The sequence below is a fragment of the Pristiophorus japonicus genome, chromosome 13 (genome assembly GCF_044704955.1).
Source record: "Pristiophorus japonicus isolate sPriJap1 chromosome 13, sPriJap1.hap1, whole genome shotgun sequence".
In the NCBI taxonomy this organism is placed as follows: domain Eukaryota; kingdom Metazoa; phylum Chordata; class Chondrichthyes; family Pristiophoridae; genus Pristiophorus; species Pristiophorus japonicus.
In genome coordinates this window covers 63705171-63732255 of record NC_091989.1, presented here as the reverse complement: position 1 = coordinate 63732255, position 27085 = coordinate 63705171, and the positions used below count along the sequence as shown (strand labels likewise).

General features: G+C 44.6%; 1 protein-coding gene across 13 annotated transcripts in view; it reads right to left on the bottom strand.

The window, feature by feature from the left end:
- Window positions 1-27085, bottom strand: part of LOC139278603 (phosphatidylinositol 3-kinase C2 domain-containing subunit gamma-like) — a 261681-nt gene that overhangs the window by 58651 nt on the left and 175945 nt on the right. For 12 of the 13 annotated variants that reach the window (XR_011596318.1, XR_011596319.1, XM_070897571.1 and 9 more), the window contains 7 exons: window positions 23501-23630; window positions 21825-21979; window positions 18398-18567; window positions 14987-15143; window positions 12709-12818; window positions 11425-11626; window positions 8152-8276 (listed from right to left, as the gene is read on the bottom strand). Coding sequence is in view for 11 of the 13 variants with exons in the window: in XM_070897571.1 (XP_070753672.1) it covers window positions 8152-8276; window positions 11425-11626; window positions 12709-12818; window positions 14987-15143; window positions 18398-18567; window positions 21825-21979; window positions 23501-23630 (1049 nt within the window). In the remaining 2 variants the exon portion in view is untranslated. The remainder of the gene's footprint in view (window positions 1-8151; window positions 8277-11424; window positions 11627-12708; window positions 12819-14986; window positions 15144-18397; window positions 18568-21824; window positions 21980-23500; window positions 23631-27085) is intronic. The other variant, XM_070897572.1, reaches the window with a different exon arrangement.

The window sequence follows — 27085 nt, the reverse complement described above, 5'->3', positions numbered from 1 at the left end:
ACGGGTAGGCCAGCTGAGTCTGCCATTTTCTTTAATTTTTATGCTCAGTTCCATTTTCCACCCCTCCCCAAAAAAGAACAGAATTGGTATAGACTTTTTAATTTAAAAAAACCCCTCTGGTTGCTGATTAAAGCTTCGTTAATGAGCTTCCAGGGAAATATGCAACCGTTTCCCCTTGAGGGCATTTAAAACAAGCATGTAGGGATTATCAGACTCGTTGAGCTGGTATTAACTAAACAACGGAACAGCTCAACTCCTTGAAAGGGTATCTGTTGAACATGGATTTTGCTGTTACAAAAGCAAAATACTGCGGATGCTGGGATCTGAAATAATAACAGAAAATGCTGGAAATACTCGGCAGGTCAGGCAGCATCTGTGGAGAGAGAAATAGAGTTAACGTTTCAGGTCGATCACCCTTCATCAGAACTGGAAAAAGTTAGAGATGTAACAGATTTTAAGCAAGTGTAGGAGCAGGGAAAGGGGGGCAGGGAGGAAAGAACAAAAGGGAAGGTCTGTGATAGAGTGGAAGAGATTAAAAGACAAAAGGGATAATGGTCCAAGGCAAAAGGAGATGGTAATGGGACAAGTTAAGAAACAAAAGATGAGTCTAGATAAGGTGTAAATGGAGGTGGCAGAATCATTAACAGCTACCATGGGAAAGAGAAAAAAAACAGAAAAAAATAGGGGCAGAGGTTATGGTTTGAAATTGGTGAACTCGATGTTGAGTCCAGAAGGCTGTAATGGTTATGGTCACATTGAGACTTTTACCTGGAAGGAACTTTTAGATAGAGCTGCAATATTCTTTTGATATGGTATAAAGTCAGGTTAAGGATATAAAAGGTTCATTCCTAGAGTTCCACCATATTTTTTTTTGAGTTGATAGCAAAATGTCTGAAGATGCTGAATCAAAGCAGAGCTAGGAGCTTGATGGGCTGCCCTGAAGGAAAATAGTCTAGCTGCTAAAACTGTCATAATTATTAGTTTGAGAAAATAGGATAGGAAGCGGGTTATTAGTACATTCCAACACCTCCCAGAAATATTTGCGCATGTAATCGTGGACTGGCTGGCTAAACAATGTAGCTGCCATGGGACACCGACCCAGGGGTGTGGTGGTAGTTTTGATTGGCAGCTCAATGGGCCAATCACTGACACAAAGAGCTTGGGTGGGTTTGTGGAGGGAGGAGCTTACAACAGTGACGACACTCCAAAAGTACTTCATTGGCTGTAAAGTGCTTTGAGACATCCGGTGATCGTGAAACATAGAAACAAAGAAAATAGGTGCAGGAGTAGGCCATTCGGCCCTTCGAGCCTGCACCAACATTCAATATAATTATGGCTGATCATGCAACTTCAGTACCCCATTCCTGCTTTCTTTCCATACTCCTTGATCCCTTTAGCTGTAAGGGCCACATCTAACTCCCTTTTGCATATATCTCACGAACTGGCCTCAACAACTTTCTGTGGTAGAGAATTCCACAGGTTCACAATTCTCTGAATGAAGTCGTTTCTCCTCATCTTGGTCCTAAATGGCTTACCCCTTACCCTTAGACTGCGACCCTGGTTCTGGACTTCCCCCAACATCGGGAACATTCTTCCTGCATCTAACCTGTCCAATCCCGTCAGAATTTTATATGTTTCCAAGAGATCCCCTCTCATTCTTCTAAATTCCAGTGAATATAAGCCTAATCGATCCTGTCTTTCTTCATATGTCAATCCTGCCATCCCGAGAATCAGTCTGGTGAACCTTTGTTGCACTCCCTCAACAGCAAAAATGTCCTTCCTGAGATTAGGAAACCAAAACTGTACACAATATTCAAGGTGTGGCCTCACCAAGGCCCTGTACAACTGCAGTAGGACCTCCCTGCTCCTATACTCAAATCCTCTCTCTATGAAGGCCAACATGCCATTTGCCTTCTTCACCACCTGCTGTACCTGCATGCCAACTTTCAATGACTGATGTACCATGACACCCAGGTCTCGTTGCACCTCCCCTTTTACTAATCTGTCACCATTAAGATAATATTCTGCCTTCCTGTTTTTGTCACCAAAGTGGATAACCTCACATTTATCCACATTATACTGCATCTGCCATGCATTTGCCCACTCACCTAACCTGTCCAAGTCACCCTGCAGCTTCTTAGCTTCCTCCTCAAGCTCACACTGTCACACAGTTTAGTGTTATCTGCAAACTTGGAGATATTACACTCAATTCCTTCGACTAAATCATTAATGTATATCGTAAATAGCTGGGGTCCCAGCACTGAACCTTGCGGTACCCCACTAGTCACTGCCTGCCATTCTGAAAAGGACCTGTTTATTTCTACTCTTTGCTTCCTGTCCGCCAACCAGTTCTCTATCCACGTCAATACATTGCCCTCAATACCATGTGCTTTAATTTTGCACACTAATCTCTTGTGTGGAACCTTGTCAAAAGCCTTTTGAAAATCCAAATGCACCACAACCACTGGTTCTCCCTTGTCCACTCGACTAGATACATCCTCAAAAAATTCTAGAAGATTTGTCAAGCATGATTTCACTTTCATAAATCCATGCTGACTTGGACCGATCCTGTCACTGCTTTCCAAATAAGAACATAAGAACATAAGAATTAGGAACAGGAGTAGGCCATCTAGCCCCTCGAGCCTGCTCCACCATTCAATAAGATCATGGCTGATCTGGCCATGGACTCAGCTCCACTTACCCGCCCGCTCCCCGTAACCCTTAATGGTTAAAAATCTATCTATCTGTGACTTGAGTACATTCAATGAGCTAGCCTCAACTGCTTCCTTGGGGAGAGAATTCCACAGATTCACAACCCTCTGGGAGAAGAAATTCCTTCTCAACTCAGTTTTAAATTGGCTCCCCCGTATTTTGAGGCTGTGCCCCCTAGTTCTAGTCTCCCCGACCAGTGGAAAGAACCTTTCCGCCTCTATCTTGTCTATCCCTTTCATTATTTTAAATGTTTCTATAAGATCACCCCTCATCCTTCTGAACTCCAACGAGTAAAGACCCAGTCTACTCAATCTATCATCATAAGGTAACCCCCTCATCTCCGGAATCAGCATAGTGAATCATCTCTGTACCCCTTCCAAAGCTAGTATATCCTTCCTTAAGTAAGGTGACCAAAACTGCATGCAGTACTCCAGGTGCGGCCTTATCAATACCCTATACAGTTGCAGCAGGACCTCCCTGCTTTTGTACTCCATCCCTCTCGCAATGAAGGCCAACATTCCATTCGCCTTCCTGATTACCTGCTGCACCTGCAAACTAACTTTTTGGGATTCATGCACAAGGACCCCCAGGTCCCTCTGCACCTCAGCATGTTGTAATTTCTCCCCATTCAAATAATATTTTCTTTTACTGTTTTTTTTCTCCCAAGGTGGATGACCTCACACTTTCCGACATTGTATTCCATCTGCCAAACCTTAGCCCATTCGCTTAACCCATCTAAGTCTCTTTGCAGCCTCTCTGTGTCCTCTACACAACCCACTTTCCCACTAATCTTAGTGTCATCTGCAAATTTTGTTACACTACACTCTGTCCCCTCTTCCAGGTCATCTATGTATATTGTAAACAGTCCAGCACCGATCCCTATGGCACACCACTTCCCACCGATTTCCAAACCAAAAAGGACCCATTTATCCCGACTCTCTGCTTTCTGTTCGCCAGCCAATTCTCTATCCATGCTAATACATTTCCTCTGACTCTGTGTACCTCTATCTTCTGCAGTAACCTTTTGTGTGGCACCTTATCGAATGCCTTTTGGAAATCTAAATACACCACCTCCATCGTTACAGCTCTATCCACCATGCTCATTATATCCTCAAAGAATTCCAGTAAATTAGTTAAACATGATTTTCCCTTCATGAATCCATGCTGCGTCTGCTTGATTGCACCATTCCTATCTAGATGTCCCGTTATTTCTTCCTTAATGATAGTTTCAAGCATTTTCCCCACTACAGATGTTAAACTAACCGGCCTATAGTTACCTGCCTTTTGTCTGCCCCCTTTTTTAAACAGAGGCATTACATTAGCTGCTTTCCAATCTGCTGGTACCTCCCCAGAGTCCAGAGAATTTTGGTAGATTATAATGAATGCATCTGCTATAACTTCCGCCATCTCTTTTAATACCCTGGGATGCATTTCATCAGGACCAGGGGACTTGTCTACCTTGAGTCCCATTAGCCTGTCCAGCACTACCTCCTTATGATAGTGATTGTCTCAAGGTCCTCCCTTCCCACATTCCTATGACCAGCAATTTTTGCCATGGTTTTTGTGTCTTCCATTGTGAAGACCGAAGCAAAATAATTGTTTAAAGTCTCAGCCATTTCCACATTTCCCATTATTAAATCCCCCTTCTCATCTTCTAAGGGATCAACATTTACTTTCGTCACTCTTTTCCGTTTTATATATCGGTAAAAGCTTTTACTATCTGTTTTTATGTTTTGCGCAAGTTTACCTTCGTAATCTATCTTTCCTTTCTTTATTGCTTTTTTAGTCATTCTTTGCTGTTGTTTAAAATTTTCCCAATCTTCTAGTTTCCCACTAACCTTGGCCACCTTATACGCATTGGTCTTTGATTTGATACTCTCCTTTATTTCCTTGGTTATCCACGGCTGGTTATCCCTTCTCTTACCACCCTTCTTTTTCACTGGAATATATTTTTGTTGCGCACTATGAAAGAGCTCCTTAAAAGTCCTCCACTGTTCCTCAATTGTGCCACCGTTTAGTCTGTGTTTCCAGTCTACTTTAGCCAACTCTGGCCTCATCCCACTGTAGTTCCCTTTGTTTAACCATAGTACGCTCGTTTCTGACACAACTTCCTCACCCTCTATCTATATTACAAATTCAACCATACTGTGATCACTCATTCCGAGAGGATCTTTTACTCGGAGATCGTTTATTTTTCCTGTCTCATTCCACAGGACCAGATCTACGATAGCTTGCTCCCTTGTAGGTTCTGTAACATACTGTTCTAAGAAACAATCCCGTATGCATTCTATGAATTACTCCTCCAGGCTACCCCGTGCGATTTGATTTGACCAATCGATATGTAGGTTAAAATCCCCCATGATTACTGCCGTTCCTTTTTCACATGCCTGCATTATTCCCTTGATTATTTTCCGCCCCACCGTGAAGTTATTATTTGGGGGCCTATAAACTACGCCCACCAGTGACTTTTTCCCCTTACTATCTCTAATCTCCACCCACAATGATTCAACATTTTGTTCATTAGAGCCAATATCGTCTCTCACAACTGCCCTGATATCATCCTTTATTAACAGATCTACCCCACCTCCTTTCCCTTCTTGTCTATCTTTCCGAATCGTCAGATACTCCTGTATGTTTAATTCCCAGTCTTGGCCACCCTGCAACCATGTTTCTGTAATGGCTACCAAATCATACCCATTTGTAATGATTTGTGCCGTCAACTCATTTACTTTATTTCGAATGCTGCGTGCGTTTAGGTAGAGTGTTTTAATCCTAGTTTTTAAACCATGATTTTTAGTTTTGACCCCCTCCTGCAGCCCCTTTATATTCAGTAGCCCTTTTTATTTTTTGCCTTTGGTTTCTCTGCCCTCCACTTTTACTCGTCTCCTTTCTGTCTTTTGCTTTTGTCTCCTTTTTGTAATGCGCTGCTATTACATCTTTAATAATTGATTCCAACATTTTCCCTACTACTGATGTCAGGCTAACCGGCCCATAATTCCCTGTTTTCTCTCTCCCTCCTTTTTTAAAAAGTGGGTTTACATTTACAACCCTCCAATCCATAGGAACTGATCCAGAGTCTATAGAATGTTGGAAAATGACCACTAACGCATCCACTATTTCTAGGGCCACTTCCTTAAGTACTCTGGGATGCAGACTATCAGGCCCTGGGGATTTATCGGCCTTCAGTCCCATCAATTTCGCTAACTCAATTTCCTGCCTAATAAGGATTTCCTTCAGTTCCTCCTTCTCGCTAGACCTTCGGTCCCCTAGTATTTCCGGAAGGTTATTTGTGTCTTCCTTAGTGAAGACCGAACCAAAGTATTTGTTCAATTGATCTGCCATTTCTTTATTCCCCATTATAAATTCACCCGATTCTGACTGCAAGGGACCTACATTTGTCTTCGCTAATCTTTTTCTCTTCGCATATTTATAGAAGCTTTTGCAGTCAGTTTTTATGTTCCCTGCAAGCTTACTCTCATACGTTTGCACCATTTATTCTTTTATTGTTTCAAGGATAAGAAGTGTGTAAATCTTTGGGGGAACAGTGTTCTCTTCAGTCATGTTTTCAATGTAAAATAAACTAGCGTGTTGGTTTACAATCGTCCTTCTCATGCACCACTTGGCTGTTTTTGCCTTCCTTGTGGAAAAGCAAAAATCTCAAGCTTTGCATATTTAAATAAATCATTCCAAGTTCAAATAAGGCCAGGAACAAGAAATAAATTTAAATATAATTTTCAATACAAACTACTCCACCATACGGTTTTTGAACAGTTAAATTGTGAATGACTGTTTCGGATTTCAAAACTCACAGGTTGATGACACATGAAAGCAAATCCTTCGGATCCACTGCCACAGATTTATAAATTACTCTTTCCAAAATCTGGAAAGGGCCAAGTCAGTGAACAGGGGTGTGCAAATTCGTTGCTCTGTTTAATTCCCTACAGCCCCCTGAAATCCACAGCTGCTTTGCCATCCTTGGCTGTAACTTAACTGGTTAAATAGTTGCTCAGCCACCGGTGGCGTGAAATAATCCCAACTGCAGGCACATCTTAAATGGACAAATTTCCACTGCTGAGGCTTATAAAATCCGAAAGCGTGAACTCACCCAGTGGAAACACCCAAGGAATTCTTTCAGTGACAATGATTAGAAATGTTAAACAAAAAGCAGCAAGGTTAGTGCCACGGTTTCTAAAAGAGAAAATAGCCCCCATATTGGATCCAAGCACTGGCCAGGAAAGGGGTGGGATGCAACACTTTCACACCTACTTTCTAAGTTTAGGGCTGTCAGAGTTAAAGAACCTACCTGCGAACTATATCGGCCTTGAAAGTGGGCGGAGCCTGCTGTAGGTTTTGGGGTGTGCCCACCCACCCCCATGGCAGCTGGCCCCCACAGAGGTACACGGAGTCAGGGTACACGGCCATAGAAAGCTGATCTTTGGTGCTTGGAGGGCACGGGCCACATGGTGTGGCATAAGTGGCCAGCTGGTGAAGGGAGTTGCTGCTGCCATCGCCCACTTTCAAAAAAATCTAACTGAGGGACCCTCCAGGCCTCTCCTAATTTAACAAAGTGTTTCCCCTGAACCTTAGGGGCTCAGACCCTGATCCCAACCTGGATGGTGCTGGGATTGGATGCTGGCGTGCTCCTTTCTCTCTCGGTGTTCTAGGTCCCATATTTTATGCCACCTCCCTTGTAGGGTGAGGGCGTGGGAACTCTCAGTTTGTCCTGTCTTTGGCCAGGCTCCCTATGACAGGGTGCTCAGGTAAGGGGCAGAAGGAAGTCTCGCCCCTTACTGGACCCTGCGAAAACACCTGGAAACAGCAATGATTCGACAGAACCCTCCAAAACATTAGTTCTCTGGGCTTTCTTCATTGCCATTTTACCACGGTGGCATTATTTTATTTGCACTTTAACACTACAGTGCATCATGTGCCAAAGCATCACACAGTTAGATCTTCAAAGTGATGCCTAATAATAATGGGGTGGGGATAGAGGGGGAGGGGCTGTCCCACTGTCAGGGTGGGGATGGGGGGGTAAGGGGCAGTTCCACTCTCAGGATGGGGATGGGGGGGGGGGGGGTAGATGAGGGGCAGTCCCACTGTCAGGGTGGGGAATGGGGCAGTCCCACTCTCAGGATGGGGATGGGGGGGGAGGGGTGGATGAGGGGCAGTCCCATTGTCAGGGTGGGGAATGGGGGGTGATGGGCAGTCCCACTCTCAGGATGGGGATGGGGGGGAGGGGTGGATGAGGGGCAGTCCCACTGTCAAGTTGGGGGTGGAGGGAGAGGGTGATGGGCAGTCCCACTGACATGGTGAGGGGTGTGGGTTGTGAGTAGCAGTTCCACTGATATGGTGGAGATGGAGAGGGTGCTACCTTAAAGGAGATGCCTCCATGTTGTACATCACGGAGCTGGAGTTAAGGAGCGTCCTGACCTTCCTTACCTTGGTAACTCCGACGCTGGAAAGCAGCAATGGAGCTGTTTGTTGAGTTCGCCAAATTGGTTGAAGCTTCTTTCGATGAAGGTCGCCTCACTCTGCCCTTCTCGTTCCACTTGTATCTTGTAAAACTAAAATGAGATCAGATGCACTAGTTGCTGGATAGGCAGGAAATTTAAGTAGATTATTCCTGTACGATTTCAAGCTGAATAATTGAGTGGCAAGAGCCTTGCACGATATATTCCAAGATCTCAGCATAGATGCTCATTACTGAGTTTATCACGTCTGACAAGCAGCACTCTCAAGCCATTTAAAAGTTGATAAAATGCAACCTTCCAGGCCTCTGTGCCTTTTCCAGTTAGTTATCAGCACTGCTCAGCTTGCTGAGTGAGGTCTCTTTGCAAAATAACTGCATTTCCAGAGTCCCCAGATGTATTAAAAGGCAAAATATATTTTCTAAAACACCGCACTGGAGCGTACAGCTCCTCATCTAATTAATTTACTGGGTCAATCGTAAGCCAAGTCAGAAAGGTTTAAGATTTGCCTGCGAGGAAAATGCGCCCTTTTGTGTTCCTGAGAGGTTCAATAAATACGGGACTATGTAAGTGGAATTAATGCGCATCATATCAGCTTACTTCCAAGTTTTCAGCTGTGTTGGGGTGCAATATTGCTAACGGCCCTGAAATCGCGGCCTCATTGGGTGCATATGGAGTGTGTACGGACCCGGGGAGCCATCGCCAAAAATCAGCTTTTCCGTTCTGTTAAGATCTGGCTCGACAGATCCTCCGCATCTTCGGGAGAAGGACATCGGCACGGGCAAGACTGCGTTATTTGCCTATCTCTTGCCCAGCGAATGTCCTTCAATCTCTTGCGCCTGGCAAAAGTGGGTGCACAGCCTACTTTTACCAGTGTAAGAGTTTTAAAATATATAAAAATAACATTTTAAAACTTATTTTTATGTTAAAAACCCTGTCCACTAAGGCAAGTTTATTTAAACCCTAATTAAAACACTTAAAAAAACAAACAAAATATATATATTTTTTCCAAAACATTTCATTAACTTTAATTTCAATTAATGTTAAATATGCGAGGTGTTTTGTTTATTTTGTATGTTGTGTTTGGGTGTTTGGGGGGGTGTGGTGGTTCTCTGATAATAATCGGAACACGGAGTGACAGAGCTCCTGTTACAATGAATGAGAATACTTTACCTTATTGGGTGTCCAGGCCCACGTGACTCCAGCTCCAGTTATGTACCTACAAGACGTGAACACGCTCCGATGCACAAGAAGAGGCCTAAAACTGCAATCGCTGATGGGCGCCGAGCACAAGGTAGGTGCGCATCTTTATTCTTCTTTTCAGGCGACTGCCCGCGGGAAGCCCAGAACCGGGATTTCAGGCCCAATATATTTGAAGTTTTATGCCAAAAAGATATTGTGAACAATTTGTGAATAATATTCGCTCTGCTGGCAGGGTTGCCAGCTCTGGTTGGACATATCCCTGGAGATTTCATCACATGACCGTCCACCTACAAGCACCCTGCCCCGAGTCCAACTCCAGGCGCGCTGTCTTCCCACGGCCAATTGGAAAGCGAACAGACTCTTTGTTATCCAATTGGATTCATCTTAACTGTTAATCAAACAGCCTTTTTGCTCCCCATCGCTAATGTTTTTGCAACTAATAAATGAAGTTGTTCAAAGAAAATGTAAAAAACAATGATTTTCTTTAATGTGCCTTTGATCTTTCTCCCGTGTTGCTCACAGCCATGTCCGGAGATTAATTTCCAATTCCTGGAGACACCAGGACAATCCAGGAGAGTTGGCAACCCTATCTGTTGGTGGCTGAAGCCAATAAACTAGTCATGTGGTGTGGTGGCTCACACAGGTTGGAATGGCTCCAAGTTCGATCGCCAGTCTATGCCACAGCGGCTGATCTCGGCCGAGGAAATGGCAGCAGTGCTACATTTGGCCGCAGTGCCCCTGCACCGGGCGGGGAATGGGAGTGGTGGGGCAGGGGGCGCGGAGCGGAGATCCCCAGTATAGTTCAGGGACACACCTGCTAGATAGGGCATTGTGTGCACGGGTGACTGCCGAGGACAGGGTTGGCAATCAAATGGCCTGTTACTGAGGTCCCTCATGGATGATCCCACTTCGGCAAGGCACTTAAGAGCGACTGTTGCTCATGGAGCCATACTCATCAAGGAGGCAAATGGGAGAACATTGGCAACAGAAAGAACATAAAGTGTGCCAGCCTGGTATCTGAATGCTTATTTGAGTGGCGTACCATCACAGCTAGAGTATGTGTCCGGTCTCTGGTGGTCTCGGTGGAAAAGCGACACGTGTCCTTTTTAAAAAATTCATTCTGGGGACTATAGCTGTTGCTGGCATAGCGGTCATTTCTTGCTCATCCCTAGTTACCCTTGAGAAGGTGGTGGTGGGTCTTCTTGAACTGGTGCAGTCCGTGTGGTGAAGGTGCTCCCACAATTCTGTTAGGTCGGGAATTCAGGAGTTTAACACAGTGATGAGAACGGAACAACGATATATGTCCAAATTGGGAGGGTGCGTGACTTGGAGGGGAACTTGGAGATGGTGGTTTTTCCATGCACCCATTGCCCTTTTCCTTCTCGGTAGGGGAGGTTGCGGGTTTGGGAGGGGCTGTTGAAGAAGCCTTGGTGAGTTGCTGCAGTGCAACCTGTGGATAATACACTCTGTAGCCTCTGTCTCAGCTTAAAACGGCAACAGAACCAGTTTCAGAATAAGCTTTACCAAGAAGCCACATTTGAACCTGAATGCCAAAGAAAATTAAATTCTCAGTGCCACGGCTAACGCGACAAATAAAGCCGCTGAATTTGCATGCATAAATAGAAATGAGATCGTTTTAAACGCAGAGCGAGGCAAGGATTGCAAACCTACTTAAAAGTACAAGGGGATGTTTCACAAAACTTCACTCTTGGCACAAACCTCCCGTGACAAAGGCCTGGAGTGAAAATTCAGGAGCCGCCTTGAATCGGGCTCGTGGACTTTCTACAACCTGCACCGCCTGTCGAGGCTCTGAGACGGGGGCAGGACCTGGAAAACTGCATCCTTCAAATCTATCTTGATTTTCTAATCGGTGGGAAACATAGAGAGTACATAGTTTCTTTTTTAAATCGATAAGTGTGAGGTATTCTCAGAAAGACTTAGTCAATTTTCCAAATTCCAGTATTCTTTAAGTCTCGTCTTTTAACTATAGGTGTTCTCAACCCAGTTATTAAGCGCACGCCTCAATCTCCATAGTACTTACATACTCCTTATGAGGGACAATTTTCTTCTCATAACCGCACACCAATGCACTACTTATTCGGCTGTCTGTCTGTATTGTGTGCTTTTCCGGTGCAAAGGACAGGCTTGGCTGGACATCTTGGCCTGCAAGTTTCATCTGTGCCAAATTATGGGCGACAAAATTCATTTTCACAAGCAGACTTTTCAGGCTTTCGTTTATCAAGCTGTAGGTGAAAGAAATCAATTTCACTGGTCAGTGTTATAGAAAGTTAAACATGCTCAACATTCAATAAACACTTCCAGCTCTACAGGAAGAACATCTCCCACAGCACTGGCCTGGATTTTACTTCTAGTTATGCATTGAGCCTTCAGTTAAATTTTATGCATTCTGTTCAGTGCTGTCAATGATAAATAAATATTAATCTTTTGCATTGACTCCTGTTCACCGGAGAGATTTTAAGTTGCAAATGGCCTGGTACAGATTATTACAAATCCTGGCATTTGCTGCAGTCGAGTTTAGGATCTCAATTTTCAGTGGTAAGTTAAATCAAACTTAGGATGACACCACTTACTAGACACTCAGTCGTAAATAGTTAACATGTTATAATTAATTCAAAATATATATGGTAAATGGAAGGAAAGTTGCCTGTTCTGTTGTAGTTGACTGGGTCCTTTATTAATCTGCATTATCGCATCAGGACCGAATCTGTGGGTAGGGCATTTTAGCTACAGAAGAGTTGCAAATGGCTCTTCACCCATGGTTGATTACCCATACAATGTGGATCGCATTAAAATGCACAGATCATGATTTTTACAGCAATGGAAATGTAATATTTAGCCCTGAATTGTCACTGCATTTCTACTGTTTCCCCTTATACAGAGGGCTCCACTTTGTAACAGACTGCTGCAGATTCCAGTTAGTGTACTTGAGTCCCAATGATTCAGTTCTCCTGAGACAGTTCTCAAAGCATGAATTTGCATAATCCACATCTACACAACATTTATTCTTTCGCATATTTCCCAGCATTCCTTCTTCATTTGCATAATTGATTCAAGGGGATTCCTGTCATGTGATCCTAGAAGACCTGAACACTTGGGTCCCAGTTATTGACCATTTTCTTTGCTCCATTTATCTGCCATTTCACTGTGTTAATTATAAAGCTTACTGGTTATGCAGTTCTACAATTTAGCTTGGCGGCCTATGGTACAAACTCATTTTACTCAAAGTATGGAGTTGAATTTAGGCATGCGATGAGCTGGGATTAGTAGGAAAATTAATGCAAGAACCAAAAGCCCAGCTTTCAACCTTGTGAAGTAAGAGGTGGCTTGTGCATCAGAGTCCTTTGGACGCAAGTTATTGTAAACATACTTCAGGTCCTGGACTTCAGCCAGCTCAGGAAGTCCAGCTGACAGCATCTGAAACAGACAAGAATGGAAGATCTGTTATTATTAAATTATAGCGTCACAAACACTAATTACAAACAATACCACTTCTGTGCGCACAGTGGCCTGTGGGATGCTGGAATTATGCCATTTTTCTCTTCTGTCGCCAAGAGGTGTCCAGGGCCTTCATTTGTCTGATCCAATCTCGATCCATGAATCTTTATTATTCTTTGGGCCTGGTGGGGCCTGAACATTGGGCCTGAGCTTGCTGGAGTGGGACATCTCGTGGTGTGCACAGTTAGTTAGACTTTTCCCTGCACCCTTCGGCTCGAATATAATTTGCGCCCTAACTTGCTGGAAGTGTGAGCTGAGAACAGTGTGGCAAGGACAACGAGGCATCTGGGACCTCAGTGAATGACAGGACTAACAGTATATCTCCTTAATCAATGAGAAAGAAACAGAGGAACAATGGTGAAGGGGGTGAATTAGAATCAAATCGGGTACAGAAAGAGAAATAAAGAGTTGCAAAGAAAGATTGGATTAAGAGAGAGAAAATCTCCAACAACAATTTACTACCTGAAGGAATGAGACTCAACTATTAAAATTATTCACTTTCTGGGCCAGAGAGGTTGATTGGCAGTCATTAACAATGATCACATTGTTAATTGCTAGACTTAATTTTCCACGGCACGTTTAATGGGTAAAAAATGTGCAAATCCAGCAAGTCCATAAGGGGAGGCTAAAGTTGAGATGCATTTTGTACAAAGCAAATGGCGGAGCGGCGTAAATCAACCAGCAAATTCTGGAGATTTGCAACTCATGCCATATTTCTTAATCCCATGAATCAATAACACATTTCTGCTGAGGGAAGTGATCAATAATGTGCTCCAGGGTCTGTTTCGGAGCTCCACAGTCACATGATGGGGATGCTTTAATCTTCCAGCTGTGGAGAAGGTGGCAGCATCTACCATGACCAGTTCTGAGGCACTGGTTAGGCCACCCAAGGCATGGTACAGCACACTCCACCCATTTGTACCTGAGATCGGTGGTCCTACTACAATCGTAGGACCTCTATTTGCAGCCTTATGTCCATTTGCCCCCTACAGACCCATCTGAAAATTGCATCAGGTGGGCCTTGGGTATCAATGTTGCAACAGGTTACACCCAATTATCAGTTGCCAGCCCCTCCCTTGCTCTTCAGCCCAGTAGTGGGTGGCAGCAAGATGAAAATCTCCCCATGTTCATTATGATTGTTCAGTGGAAGGTTGGGGAGTCCGTTGCCCTGGTCTGGAGCTTCATCTATCCCCATTCTTCCCAACTTCCTCCTCTCCTCTCCGCAGTTATACAGACTAGCAGACCATTAACTGCCAGGTAGTCGAACCTGCACCCTCGTGCCAGGTCCGACAGTATCTGTGTGTCCCAAACATTGCCCAGTGTTTTTAACAAGCTGACTTATGTTACTAGAGGGCTGATATTCCCAGGGACCCGCACCATCAGTGTAGAACCAGTCTGCCCTTGTCCATAGGATAGCCCCCACTCCCAAATTGCGAGGTAGGGCCGTTTGAATGGCCGGGTAGGGAACATCGCACCTGCAGGAGCAATTTGGAGGTGCCCGCCTTGAAGCGCTGTTCAGAATGCTGGAGCAGCACCATCTCTCTGTCGGTGGACAGCGGGCCTGGTCAGGCCCAAAGAACGTTACTTCTTGGGCCGGAATTTCCACTCCGCTGCAGTAACTTTGCTAGAAGTAAATGTGGGTTTCCTCTGCACTTCCAGTGAAGTTACGGCGGCGGATCGGGAGCAGCTCCGAGGAAATTCCCAGCCTTCGTTTGTTGCTCCTTTGGGAAGGTATCGATCCCCACTTCTCCCCAGTAAAGGCTTCTAAGGCTGTTAGCACGAGTCCCGTCAGCTCACAGATGCCATGAATTCCCCTGATGTCTTACAAGGTAAGAATTGGGCAGGATCTCCGGTAGCCCAGGAACTCCCCAGACATGCCCCCTTGGGGCAGGGGCACGGGTGGAAGAACCTCTTGCCATCAACCAGAATTTAAAGAGACCTTTAAACATGGAGGAATTCTGCTCCCAATTCATGCCCTCCCTACACCCAGGCAGAAATCTTTTTCTCCGCTCTCCCTGAACCCAGGAATTTTGGGGACCTTGATATTTCATCAACTCAACAAATTCAATGCGCCTGCTCGCTCTCACCAGCTCCAGCAGATTCATCAGGAGCTGCGTGCGTTGTCGGATGATGTTGTATGCCAGGCAGCTTAGGTCCACAAACCTCTGGAAACGAGCCCCATTTTTTCCACCCTCTGTGATGAAATGCGCCATTTCAGAAGTAAATATAAAAGGAGCACGATCCCTAGATGAAACCATGGACAAACCCTCGTTAAAGGTAATGCCTGCACTGGTTTTAAATGAACAAATAAAAATGACACATTTTGATATTTTGAGGTAACAAGGAGGGTCGATGAGGGTAGTGCGTTTGATGTAGTCGATATGGATTTTAGCAAGGCATTTGATAAGGTCCCACATGGCACACTGGTCAAAAAAGTAAAAGCCCATGGGATCCAAGGGAGAGTGGCAAATTGGATCCAGAATTGGCTCAGTGGCAGGAAGCAAAGGGTAATGGTTGACGAGTGTTTTTCCCACTTGAAGGCTGTTTCCATTGGGGTTCCGCAGGGCTCAGTGCTCAGTCCCTTGCTTTTTGTGGTGTATATATTAATGATTTAGACTTAAATGTAGGTGGCATGATAAAGAAGTTTGCAGATGATACAAAAATTGGCCGTGTGGTTACAGAGAGGAGAAAGGCTCCAGGCTACAGGAAGATATTGATGAACTGGTCAGTTGGGCAGAAAAGTGTAAAATGGGATTCAATCCTGAGAAGTGTGAGGTAATGCATTTGGGGGGGAGCAACAAGGCAAGGGAATACACAATAAATGGGCGAAAATTGAGAGTTGTGGAGGAACAGAGGGACCTTAGAGTTTATGTACACAGATCCTTGAAGGTAGTTAAAAAGGCATACGGAATGCTTTTCTTTATTAGCCGAGGCATGGAATACAAGAGCAGGGAAGTTATGCTAGAATTGTATACAACATTAGTTAGACCACAGCTTGAGTACTGCATATAGTTCTGGTTACTACATTACAGGAAGGATGTGATTGCACGAGAGAGGGCACAGCTCTTTACAATATACGTCAATGATTTGGATGAAGGAATTGAGTGTAATATCTCCAAGTTTGCAGATGACACTAAACTGGGTGGCGGTGTGAGCTGTGATGGGGACGCTAAGAGGCTGCAGGGTGACTTAGACAGGTTAGGTGAGTGGGCAAATGCATGGCAGATGCAGTATAATGTGGATAAATGTGAGGTTATCCACTTTGGAGCCAAAAATGCGAAGACAGAATATTATCTGAATGGTGGCAGATTAGGAAAAGGGGAGGTGCAACGAGACCTGGGTGTCATGGTTCATCAGTCATCGAAAGTTGGCATACAGGTACAGCAGGCGGTGAAGAAGGCAAATGGTATGTTGGCCTTCATAGCTAGGGGATTTGAGTATATGAGCAGGGAGCTCTTACTGCAGTTGTACAGGGCCTTGGTGAGGCCTCACCTGGAATATTGTGTTCAGTTTTGGTCTTCTAATCTGAGGAAGGATATTTTTGCTATTGAGGAAGTGCAGCGAAGGTTCACCAGACTGATTCCCGGGATGGCTGGACTGACATATGAGGAGAGACAGGATCAACTGGGCTTTTATACATTGGAGTTTAGAAGGATGAGAGGGGATCTCATAGAAACATGCAAGATTCTGACGGGACGGGAAAGGTTAGATGCGGGTAGATTGTTCCCGATGTTGGGGAAGTCTAGAACCAGGGGACACAGTCTTAGGATAAGGGGTAGGCCATTTAAGACTGAGATGAGGAGAAACTTCTTCACTCAGGGAGTTGTTAACCTGTGGAATTCCCTACCGCAGAGAGTTGTTGATGCCAGTTCATTGGATATATTCAAGAGGGAGTTAGATATGGCCCTTATGGCTACTAAAGGGATCAAGGGGTATGGAGAGAAAGCAGGAAAGGGGTACTGAGGGAATGATCAGCCATTATCTTATTGAATGGTGGTGCAGGCTCGAAGGGCCGAATGGCCTACTCCTGCACCTATTTTCTATGTTTTCTATGAGATTTATGAGGATGTTGTGAGGACAGGAAAATTTTAGCTATGAGGAGAGATTGGATAGGCTGGGGTTGTTTTCTTTGGAACAGAGGAGACTGAGGGGAGATTTAATTGAGGTGTATAAAATTGAGGGGCCCAGATAGAGTGGCTAGAAAGGACCCATTTCCCTTAGCAGAGGGGTCAATAACCAGGGGGCATAGATTTAAAGTAGTCATAGAAGGATTCGAGGAGAGATGAGGAAAATAAATTTCACCCAGAGGGTGGTGGGGGTCTGGAACTCACTGCCTGAAAGGATGGTAGAGGCCGAAATCTTCATCACATTTAAAGAGCCGTAACCTACAGGACTACAGACCTAGTGTTGGAAGGTGGGATTAGGCTGGGTAGCTCTTTCTCGACCGGCACAGATACGATGGGCTGAATGGCCTCCTGCGTTGTGATTTTTCTATGGGCTGGAATTTGGTGAGCATATCCACCGAGTTTTTCGGCATTATTCTTTGTTTTCGGCGGAAAACCACCCGGCGGGAATTTCATTGAAGAGCACCAGCATGCACCGCCGGAAAAACCACCACCACCCAAGTTTGGTCACAGCGGTAACCCATAAGTGAGGAGAAAATAAACGCCCACGAGAAACCAACCGGAGCTCGGCGGTCGGTATGAAACCCTGCCAAAAAAGGCAAGTTTAAAGATTGAAAAATTTTTTTTGCTGCCATTCAGTGAAAAAGAGTCCTGAGAATGTTTTCCGATTTTTTAATCTTTTGTTTTATTAAAAGATATTTGTGTGTGTTTCCCCCCACTCCTTAGGCCCAACTTGCAGCCTCGGTCTAAATTTGATGAGGTTCAGGTTTTCCGCTGAGAATCCGTGTACAACACCAATTTTTTCCTGGATTTTCCCCCCATTTTTTGATTAATTTTCTGTCAGTCTTAATTTAATAATCTTAGCGTTTTTTTGGCTGGTATACCGATGGTGGTGGTTTTTGATCAATTGCCAGCCTTTTGATTCCATATAATAAAGGAGCTTGCATATTTCACAATGTCCCGAAATGCTTTACAGCCAATTAAGCACTTTTGAAGTATAGTTGTTTTTGTTGTAATGTTGGAAACGCGGCAGCCAATTTGTGCACAGCAATATCCCACAAACATGATATGGTGGATGAGCAGATAATTTGTTTTAATGCTGTTGGTTGAGGAAAAAATATCAGCCAGGACACCAGGTGAACTCCTCCACTCGTCTTTGAAATGGCCTAGTGTCCTGGGAACCTTTACGTCTATCTGAGAGGTCAGGTATTGCTTTGATGCTGCATTGGACAATCAGCCAATATTTTGTGCTCAAGTCTCTGCAGTGGGACTTGAACCCATAACCTTCTGACTCAGAGGTGAGAGTGCTACTGGTGAGCCACAGTTAATACCTACCAGTTACACTCTCCTAAAGAATGTGTGAATCGCACTAACCTTTTCATTCGTCCGATCATCTGAGCATGCCCCAAAAACTTTCCAAAGTCGATGTGGAACATGTGGCCTGTGGTTTTCAGCATGATGTTGTCATTGTGACGATCGCAGATACCCAGAATAAAAGTGGCAACACACCAACCCGCACAGGAGTTAATAAAGTTTTCCACAGCCTAGCGAGCAAAAAAATACAATAAATATATGAAGCGACATAAACATTAAACTGAGGAAATACAGCTGAGCAGTTCTCAGAAACCCTGTGTCTTGTGTTTTTACTGGCGCGGTGGGTGGCCCCTTGTGCGAAATTACGCTCTTTAGCTTTTTTTTTCTGGCGGACCGGAAATCGGCCATAATGGGGGCGTATTGTGTGGTGGTGAGTGGATGTTCGCAGTCTAGAGGGGCAGGCGGAGTGTCCGCCGTTGTCAGACATCACGGTGCAATGTCACCACGGCTCTCCCCTTCACTTAAAGGGGAGAGCCTGTGCAATTGTTTAAGTTCGGTCCACTTGACCACCAGGGAGGGTTTCGGCCGGGCCAGCGGCCTGGCACCCAAGAGGGGGTGTCAGACTGCCCAATGACGACTGGGCCAAACTCGGGGTATAATCGTCGGACGACAAAAAAAACATGGTGGCAGCGGCAGTAGGTCCTTCCCTTTAATGGGAGCCGCACCGCCATTTTACAAGGACTACAGTCACTGCACCGGCAGAAAAAGCAGTTTTTGGCACCGCGGGGTGGAATTTTGCCATTGTGGGAGGTGGGGGGGGGGGGGACATCGGCAGTGCGTGCTCTTATGATGCACTTAGGACGGATCGGCAGCAGCGGAGCAGTGGTGAGCGGCGGGGCGGTGTGGGGAGAGAAGTGGGTCACTGCCGGGATACCGCAGGGGCGTAATTTTAAAAATAGCCGCCATTACGAAAAATTGGCAGGCATTGCACTCTGCAGCGTGGCCGATTTCCGGCGGTAACAGGCCTTAAGGGAAGGGGCAAATTCAGCCCCTGTATTTACACAGCTGCCTGAGTGATTGCCTTTTGTTTACTTTTAAGAAGTCAACTCTTCACAAATCATTTAAATGTGTGTGGTGCTCGGTCACCTGCTCTTCAAATCATTCCAAGCCACTGAAAGAACTGGGCTCTCCCTGTTCATGCACAAATGTATTGTCCTCGCAGAACCAACTTTCATTCATAGGGTTAGGGAACTAATCACTGCCTTTACTGGAATATCTATCAAATGTCTGCTACTAATAGTGCCCGAGACCCAGGTGAGAATTAAAGATTACAACTGAAAAGGACCATTCATTTGAGCATAATACTTTCTCCTGTATTGCTCACTGTAACTGGCTAGCTAGGATTTTCAATCAACCTCATTATAAAACATTTTATGAAATCCTTTGTTGACTCCCTCAGATAGATGGGAAGTTGTAATGTTCAACAGGCATAGTTCAACAGTTCTCACTGACAATAGATATTGGGCCAGTCAGAAATATCAACCAATAGATTCAACTTTTTCCAGTAGATAAAATGTACTGTTTTGTTATTACTTTTTTCAACTTAAGGCTGATATCAAAGAACAACTTGTTGGGAATGGCAAGAACATCGGACAACATTGAATAAGAAAGGACCATTTGACCCATCGAGGTTCTACCCCACTGTTTTCATGTTCTGAGGGTAACCTTTGCATAAATCCCCTCTGCTCCCCAAAAATTTATCAAGCAACATTTCTAGAATATTCTCCCACCCTATCATCTCTACTGTTCAAACGTAACCTGTTGCCTTTCACAGACACCATTGACCCAGTCTCTACTCAACACAATTTGCATTTAAACACGAGCATCTTTAACGTAGTAAAACATGTCCCAAGGCGCTTCACAGGAACGTTATTCGACAAAAACTTTCACCGAACCTCATGAAGAACTATCAGGTTAGATGCAGGAAGAATGTTCCCAATGTTGGGGAAGTCCAGAACCAGGGGTCACAGTCTAAGGATAAGGGGTAAGCCATTTAGGACCGAGATGAGGAGAAACTTCTTCACCCAGAGAATGGTGAACCTGTGGAATTCTCTACCACAGAAAGTTGTTGAGGCCAATTCACTAAATATATTCAAAAAGGAGTTAGATGTAGTCCTTACTACTAGGGGGCTCAAGGGGTATGGCGAAAAAGCAGGAATGGGGTACTGAAGTTGCATGTTCAGCCATGAACTCATTGAATGGTGGTGCAGGCTTGAAGGGCCAAATGGCCTACTCCTGCACCTATTTTCTATGTTTCTATGTTTCTATGATAGGCGACCAAAAGCTTGGTCAAAGAGGTAGATTTTAAGAAGTGACTTAAAGGGCGAAAGAAAGGTAGTGAGGCGGAGAGGTTTAGGGTGGCAATTCCAGAGCGTAGGGCCGAGGTGGCTGAAGGTAGGGCTGCCAATGGAGTGATGAAAATCGGGGTTGCTTAGAATCCTGTTCAAAGAAAGTGCATTTAAATAGTGTCTTTCATGACTTCATGAAGTCCTAAAACCTATCTGACCAATGACTTTCGAAGTGTAGTCACTGTTATGTAGGCAGGTGGGGTAGCCAACCTGCACGCAGCAAGATCCCACAAATGGCAATGAGGTAACTGATAATGAATATGTTTTGGTGATGTTGGTTGAAGGATAAATGTTGGGCAAGGCACCTGCTTTTCTCTGAATAGTGTCAAAGGATCTCTTATGGCCACCTGAATAAGCAGACGTCTTTTTAACGTCTCATCTTAAAGTCAGTTAGTCAACTAAATATTTATCCAGCCACTTTCTGAAGGAGTTAAGTGACTGCTTTTGCTGCGAGTCTATTTCACACATACAACGGTAAATATACAGGAAGCCACACGAGAAGAGATTGGAAATTGGGACTCTACTTAGTGTTGTAGCTCTGAGGTCCCTGTAAGGAGTGCTGGAATGGTGAGTTTACTCAATAGTACTGTGTGACTGGAAAACGTTTGTTTCAATCTTTCTTGAGGCTTGTTAATTTTAAAACTGCACTTAGTTCTTCTTGTTTACATCTCCATCATTAGATTCTCAGCATCTGAAAGGCCTAAATCATAATTGCCATCAACCTGCTTTGTTGAAATGAAAATAGGATGGACTTCATGAAACTCTCTTCACAAATTGAAGACATCCTTGTTACTCTTCAAACACTTTAGAGCAAGCACATCAATGTTCTTCTGAAGGTGGAAATGACAGCTTCAATCCAAGGTCTGCTTTGATCTAGTGTAAGTTCCCTTCACTGTTCAATACGCTACAAATGTTAAAGGGTGAAAGGAATCAGAGAGAGCAGTGAAAGCAGCATTAAACAACCTGAGCAGATTAAGATGATCTCCCAGCTCTCTGGTTATTTAATGGCAAGATACTTAGCAGAAGGGGAGCGTAGCTCGATGTTTCTTTCATGAAAAAAACTTTTAAATAAAGCTCACATTTTGGTGCGACTCCTTGGTGGGGTTGTGTTCCTGGAACCATTTGGAAAGGGTGTTTTCCTTGAGGGGCCCAATAATACCATGTTTCATGTGGATCTTGGCCAGTGTCGTAGCACCAGGTACCATCTCCACCAGTCCTGCAAGACGTCCAGTAGCTTGAGTGTAGCAGCACAAAAAGGCCATGCACATGTTGAATTGCTTTAACCTGCATTAAGTCCACTACTTGACATAATCACTCAACAGTAGCCAATATAAGTGGTGAATTTTCATCATGATCTTCTTTACAAAATCTTCAGTAAGTTGCTTATTGAAAGATCGTATCATTTTATGGGCCAAAAATTGCGGTTGGAGGCTTCCCGCAGGCGGATGCGTCCGACCAAAATGTTCTTTACAAAAGTACCTGGTGGTTCCAGAGGATCGAACACTTCCGCTCCGAGGCCTAGATGCACAGCCCAGCACAGAAGTCCACGCATCCCAAGAATGTAAGCATATCCTGGGATCACGTGGGCCTGGACCACCAATCTCCTGGATAATAATGGCGAGTTCCGTTTGTATGAGCTCCCCTTACAGGTTGGACCTCTGTGGTCCGGCACCCTCGGGACCTGACCGGTGCCGAAGCAGAAAATTTTCCGGACCATGGAAGGTCACGCCTAGCCTAGTCTTAATGGTACCTGTCGACAGCGCCCGGGCTCCTGTGTGCGCGCGCGTGCTGGCAGCCTGTGGGCGGCTCCCTCAGCACCCGCGCACACACTCACTGACTGACAGCTGCTCCAGCCAATCGCCGCACACACTCATTGATTGACAGCCGCTCCCAGCGGTGGTTAATGCGCTGGTTTGGTGCTCTTTTTTTTTCTAAACCCTCCTCTCCCTCAGGCCCAACTAATGCCAAACCACAGATGATTCTGGATCAGAGTCCCGGACCAGAGAGGTCCAAACTGTACTATAAATGAGCATACGACCAAAAACACAGAAACACAACAAATAAATAAAAAAACGCCTCACATATTGAAAATTAATTGAAATTGAAATAACTTAAATGTTTTAGGAAAAAAAATATTTTTTTGAAATGTTTACATAGGGTTAAAAATAAACTTGCCTTAATAGAAGGGTATTTAATATAAAAATTAGTGATAACATTTAATTTTTCTATCTAATAAAAACAGGCACAAGCGTAAGAGTTTGAAGGCCATTCGCTGGGCAAATCTCCGCCCGCCCGCGGAGGCCCTTTACTTTCGTATGCGTTGGAATTGTCAAAAAACATTTTGACAGATCGCAAGTGCTGGATTTCGGCGCATGCGCTTTGCGCGCCAAGGCGCGGGGCTCTTCGGGCACGAGCGCACATCGTACGCACCCGGAGACGCCGCAATTTACGGCCGTTTATATCATTGCTGTTAACTGTATACACTTGCTCTCATCTGCAGAGTAATTGCTTGTTAAGTTTTGGGGTGCGAACATATTGGCTTATTCAAATGTAGTGCTGGAGGTGCTGACATGATATCCCAGTTATAAACACTTGAATAATCACCAAAGACTGTGAGCAACTCCGTTAAATGAGCATTGGTCTTCAAAAAAAACAATGCTGGGGAAGAAATATAGCCTACTCATTACTGTAACTTAGGGGTTAAACGTTTTTTTAATATGATTTAGTAATTAAGAAAATATGCCATAGCACAGACCTCTCCCCCTTCCTGTTGATGTACACCTATAGATGATCATGCACATATGCAGCCCCTCCTGGCACCAAATCCTGTCCATCACTTTCACGATCTGGAGAACAAGCATATCTTGTCGAAGGTCATCTCCTGACTGGAAGGAGGAAAAGTTCCAAACTAATTAGTTCAAAAGTCCAGTCAGAAAGTAATAGATCAACGCATTGCTCCTGGGGGAGTTGAAGCATACATTGTTTAATAACAATAGTGGTTGCCGTCAACAAAGGAGTGTGACAGGAATGTGTTATAGGAAGTAGGTGTGACACTTACAGGAAGTGCACACTAAATGCAACACCTTTAATGTTACTGGAAGCGCTCCCGTCACATTATAGCGAGTCGAAGGAGAGGCCGTTCTGTCACAGTAGAGGTATTATCAAAAGTAAATGTTCTAAGATTCAAATGTAACAGTCACAGGAAGTGCAAGCTATAAACTACATTTTAAATATATTACAGCAGACAGGAAGTGTACGCAAACACAAGATTTTTAATATATTTTCCTTTCTAATTTCCTACATCCACACTTAGGGCCCAAGTTTCCACATGATTTGCGCCTGATTTTTAGGAGCAACTGGTGGAGAACGGATTATCTTAGAAATCGCAATTCTCCACATTTTTTTTCTGCAGTTCTAGTCAGGTAGAACAGTTCCACTTTGGAACAGAATTTTTTCTTCAAAAGGGGGCGTGTCCGGCCACTGACGCCTGATTTGAAAGTTTCCACAGTGAAAACGTACTCCAAACTAACTTAGAATGGAGCAAGTGAAGATTTTTGTAGAACTGAAAAAACCTGTTCTACACATTAAAAAATCAGGCGCAGGTTACAAATTAGGCGTCCAGAACGAGGTGGGGGGGGGGGGAAGGGAAGTCATTAAATTCTACAATAAATCCTTATTTATACTTATACAAATATTATACAAATAAATCCAACCTGAATAAACATTTATAAGCAAAGAAAAGATTAAATAAACCATCTTCCTACCTGTGTGAAAGTGCTTCAACCAGGGAGAATGCTGCAGCAAGCCTCACAAAACGAGGCAGCCGTTCCCGAACGCCGGGGGGGGGGGGTGGGGGGAAGGAAGCCATACCAGACGGCCGGCGAGCGGGAGGGGACCGACCGACCGAACGCGGGGGGGGGGGGGGAAGAGAGGAAGCCGTTCCAGACGGCGGGGAGGGACCGAACGCAGGGGGGCGCGGGGAGCCGTTCCCGGCGGGCGAGCAGGGGGAGGGGGGGGGAGGGAGTGCGGGCCTGACCGACCGACCGAACGCAGCGGGGGGGGAGGAAGCCGTTCCAGACGGCGGGAGGGAGGGAGGGAAGGAGACAGAAGGCTGCAGGAAGCCTCAGAAATTGAGGAGCCATTTCCCGACGGCAAAAGGGGGAGGTCGTCGGGAAACGGCTGCCTCAACTTTCTGAGGCTTCCTGCAGCCTTCTCAGTGCTGATGTGCTGATGGCAATGTGCTTTTATTAAAAAATGTTCAAAAACTAAACAGCTACAAAGAACCACAAAAATGGCCGAGTGCCAATGTTTCCTTCACACTGTGCGTGCGCGAACGCTCCAACGCGCACGCACAGCGTTGCCGGCAGGAAAAAAACTAATTTAAATAGTACCCGCCCCCTCCCACTTACAAAATCGGCGCGAGTGTAGGCTCTGCCCCCCTGGGCGCCGCGCCAAGCAGACAAGGAGCTGCAGGGCGCTCCAGAATCGCGCGGTTTTTTTCCGGCGCAGTTTTAGGCGCGAAAAATGGGCGCCCAGCTCGGAGGGGGGCCCGTTTTTTATTGTGTGGAAACTTGGGCCCATAGAACTGGAACTGCCTATGGAAACCTATCATTCTGTAATAAGACCTTGCCTACAGTTGAGGTGCTGCACTGCCACCATTGGTGGGAGGGTGTAGTTACAACGTGACAAGTTTACACAGAGAGTTTCCATTATAAATGTGGACAGAGTAATTTATAATGGAAATGTAAAAAATAGATCAGAATATTTCACTTTAAAATGGGCATTGTATTACATCTGTGCACCTGGTCCAAATATTGTTTGGCCTCTAAGCCTGTTTAACTTGAAGATTTAAGTCTTGATGCAACATCATGGGAGCTTAACTTCTTTTAATATAAAAATAATATTCAGAGTTTGTGTTTGCTTTCAGTGCACAAAATACTAAAATAGATTTTTTAAGTGAAATAAGTTAGCCTGCACTTTTATAGTTAGGTGGAGTTATCTTTGGGTTTCTCTTTGGTCTGGAAACCTTGCGCACGGGATTTGGTTGTTGGGATAATGATCGTTGACCAGAATTTCAAGCTCCAAGAGAAACATAAGGAACACTGAATGCCCATTAATCTAAATTAGTAAAATCTAATGTAACTTCAAAATAAATTTATTTCACATATAAAATATGTATATTCTTCTGTTCAAGGCTAAAACATTTCATGTTACTATTCACAATCAAAATTAACCCCTGGTCTCCTACATAGCTACCTATGAATTGCTAGACAGGAAAAGACCAAGATCCATCGAGCTTGTCTTCTACCATCCTGGTAGTACATGTTCAACTGTGTATTGAACTGGATTTTCAATCACCAAAAGGTCAAAAAGGAATAAAACAGAGAGAGGTTGTGTGCTTCTTTCATCAATAGGAGCTGACCTGAACAGTCATGTCACTTATGCCTGCCCCCGCCAGTGATGTATCGAGAGTGAACATGTACTTGCCACACTTTTGGGTGTTTGAAACACACAGATCGGTTCAGCAGCTAGCATTTTAAAGATAAATGTAGATTTATTTACTGGGTATCTTTTGTAATTTTAAAAGTAAGCACTCGGAGACCATATCCACTGAAGTACAGGGTTATTAGAGTAACATCGTTTTATAGAATGGGTTTTCAAAACATCTGTGGAAGAGAATAGATTGTACTGCCACTTATCCTATTCTGATCAAAGATGAGTGTGGCAATTATTTCTGGTCATTTACATTCAGGACATGAAAAAGACTGCAGCACGCTAGAAAATGAAAGCTGCTGTATCTTTAATCAGCCTCTTCAGATAACTCTTCAAACCCTGTTCCAGTGCTTCACTTCTTATCTACTTATTTGATTCCCATCTCTTCTCTGTTTCATTCAATGTTCAAGCCCTCACCCATTCTTCATTCTGTTCCATTTTCTCGCCCTTCTCTGACTCTGCTCTAATCGCTCACCTTTTCTTCGCTCTTTTTTTTCCGAACCCTCATCCTTGCTTCACTCTCTTCCCATGCTCCTTCATGGTGTTCTACTCCTTTACCTGCTTCCTACCCTTCTCCTCACTTTGTTGCAATCCCTCACCCTCCCTTTATTCAGTTCCAACCCTTCACTCTACCCTCATTCTTTCACCAGGTCTCACTCTCACATTACACAATTCCAATCCCTCACTCCTTTCCAGTACCTCACCTTTTTCCAACACCTCACCCTTTCCCTCACGCTTCCAGCCCTCTACCTCTCTGACCTTTCCACTGCCACTTTCCTTCATTCTGTTCCAATGTTCCAGTGCAATTGTTTCTTATCAACTGCATTGGTCTTGGTGTTTTAAACTT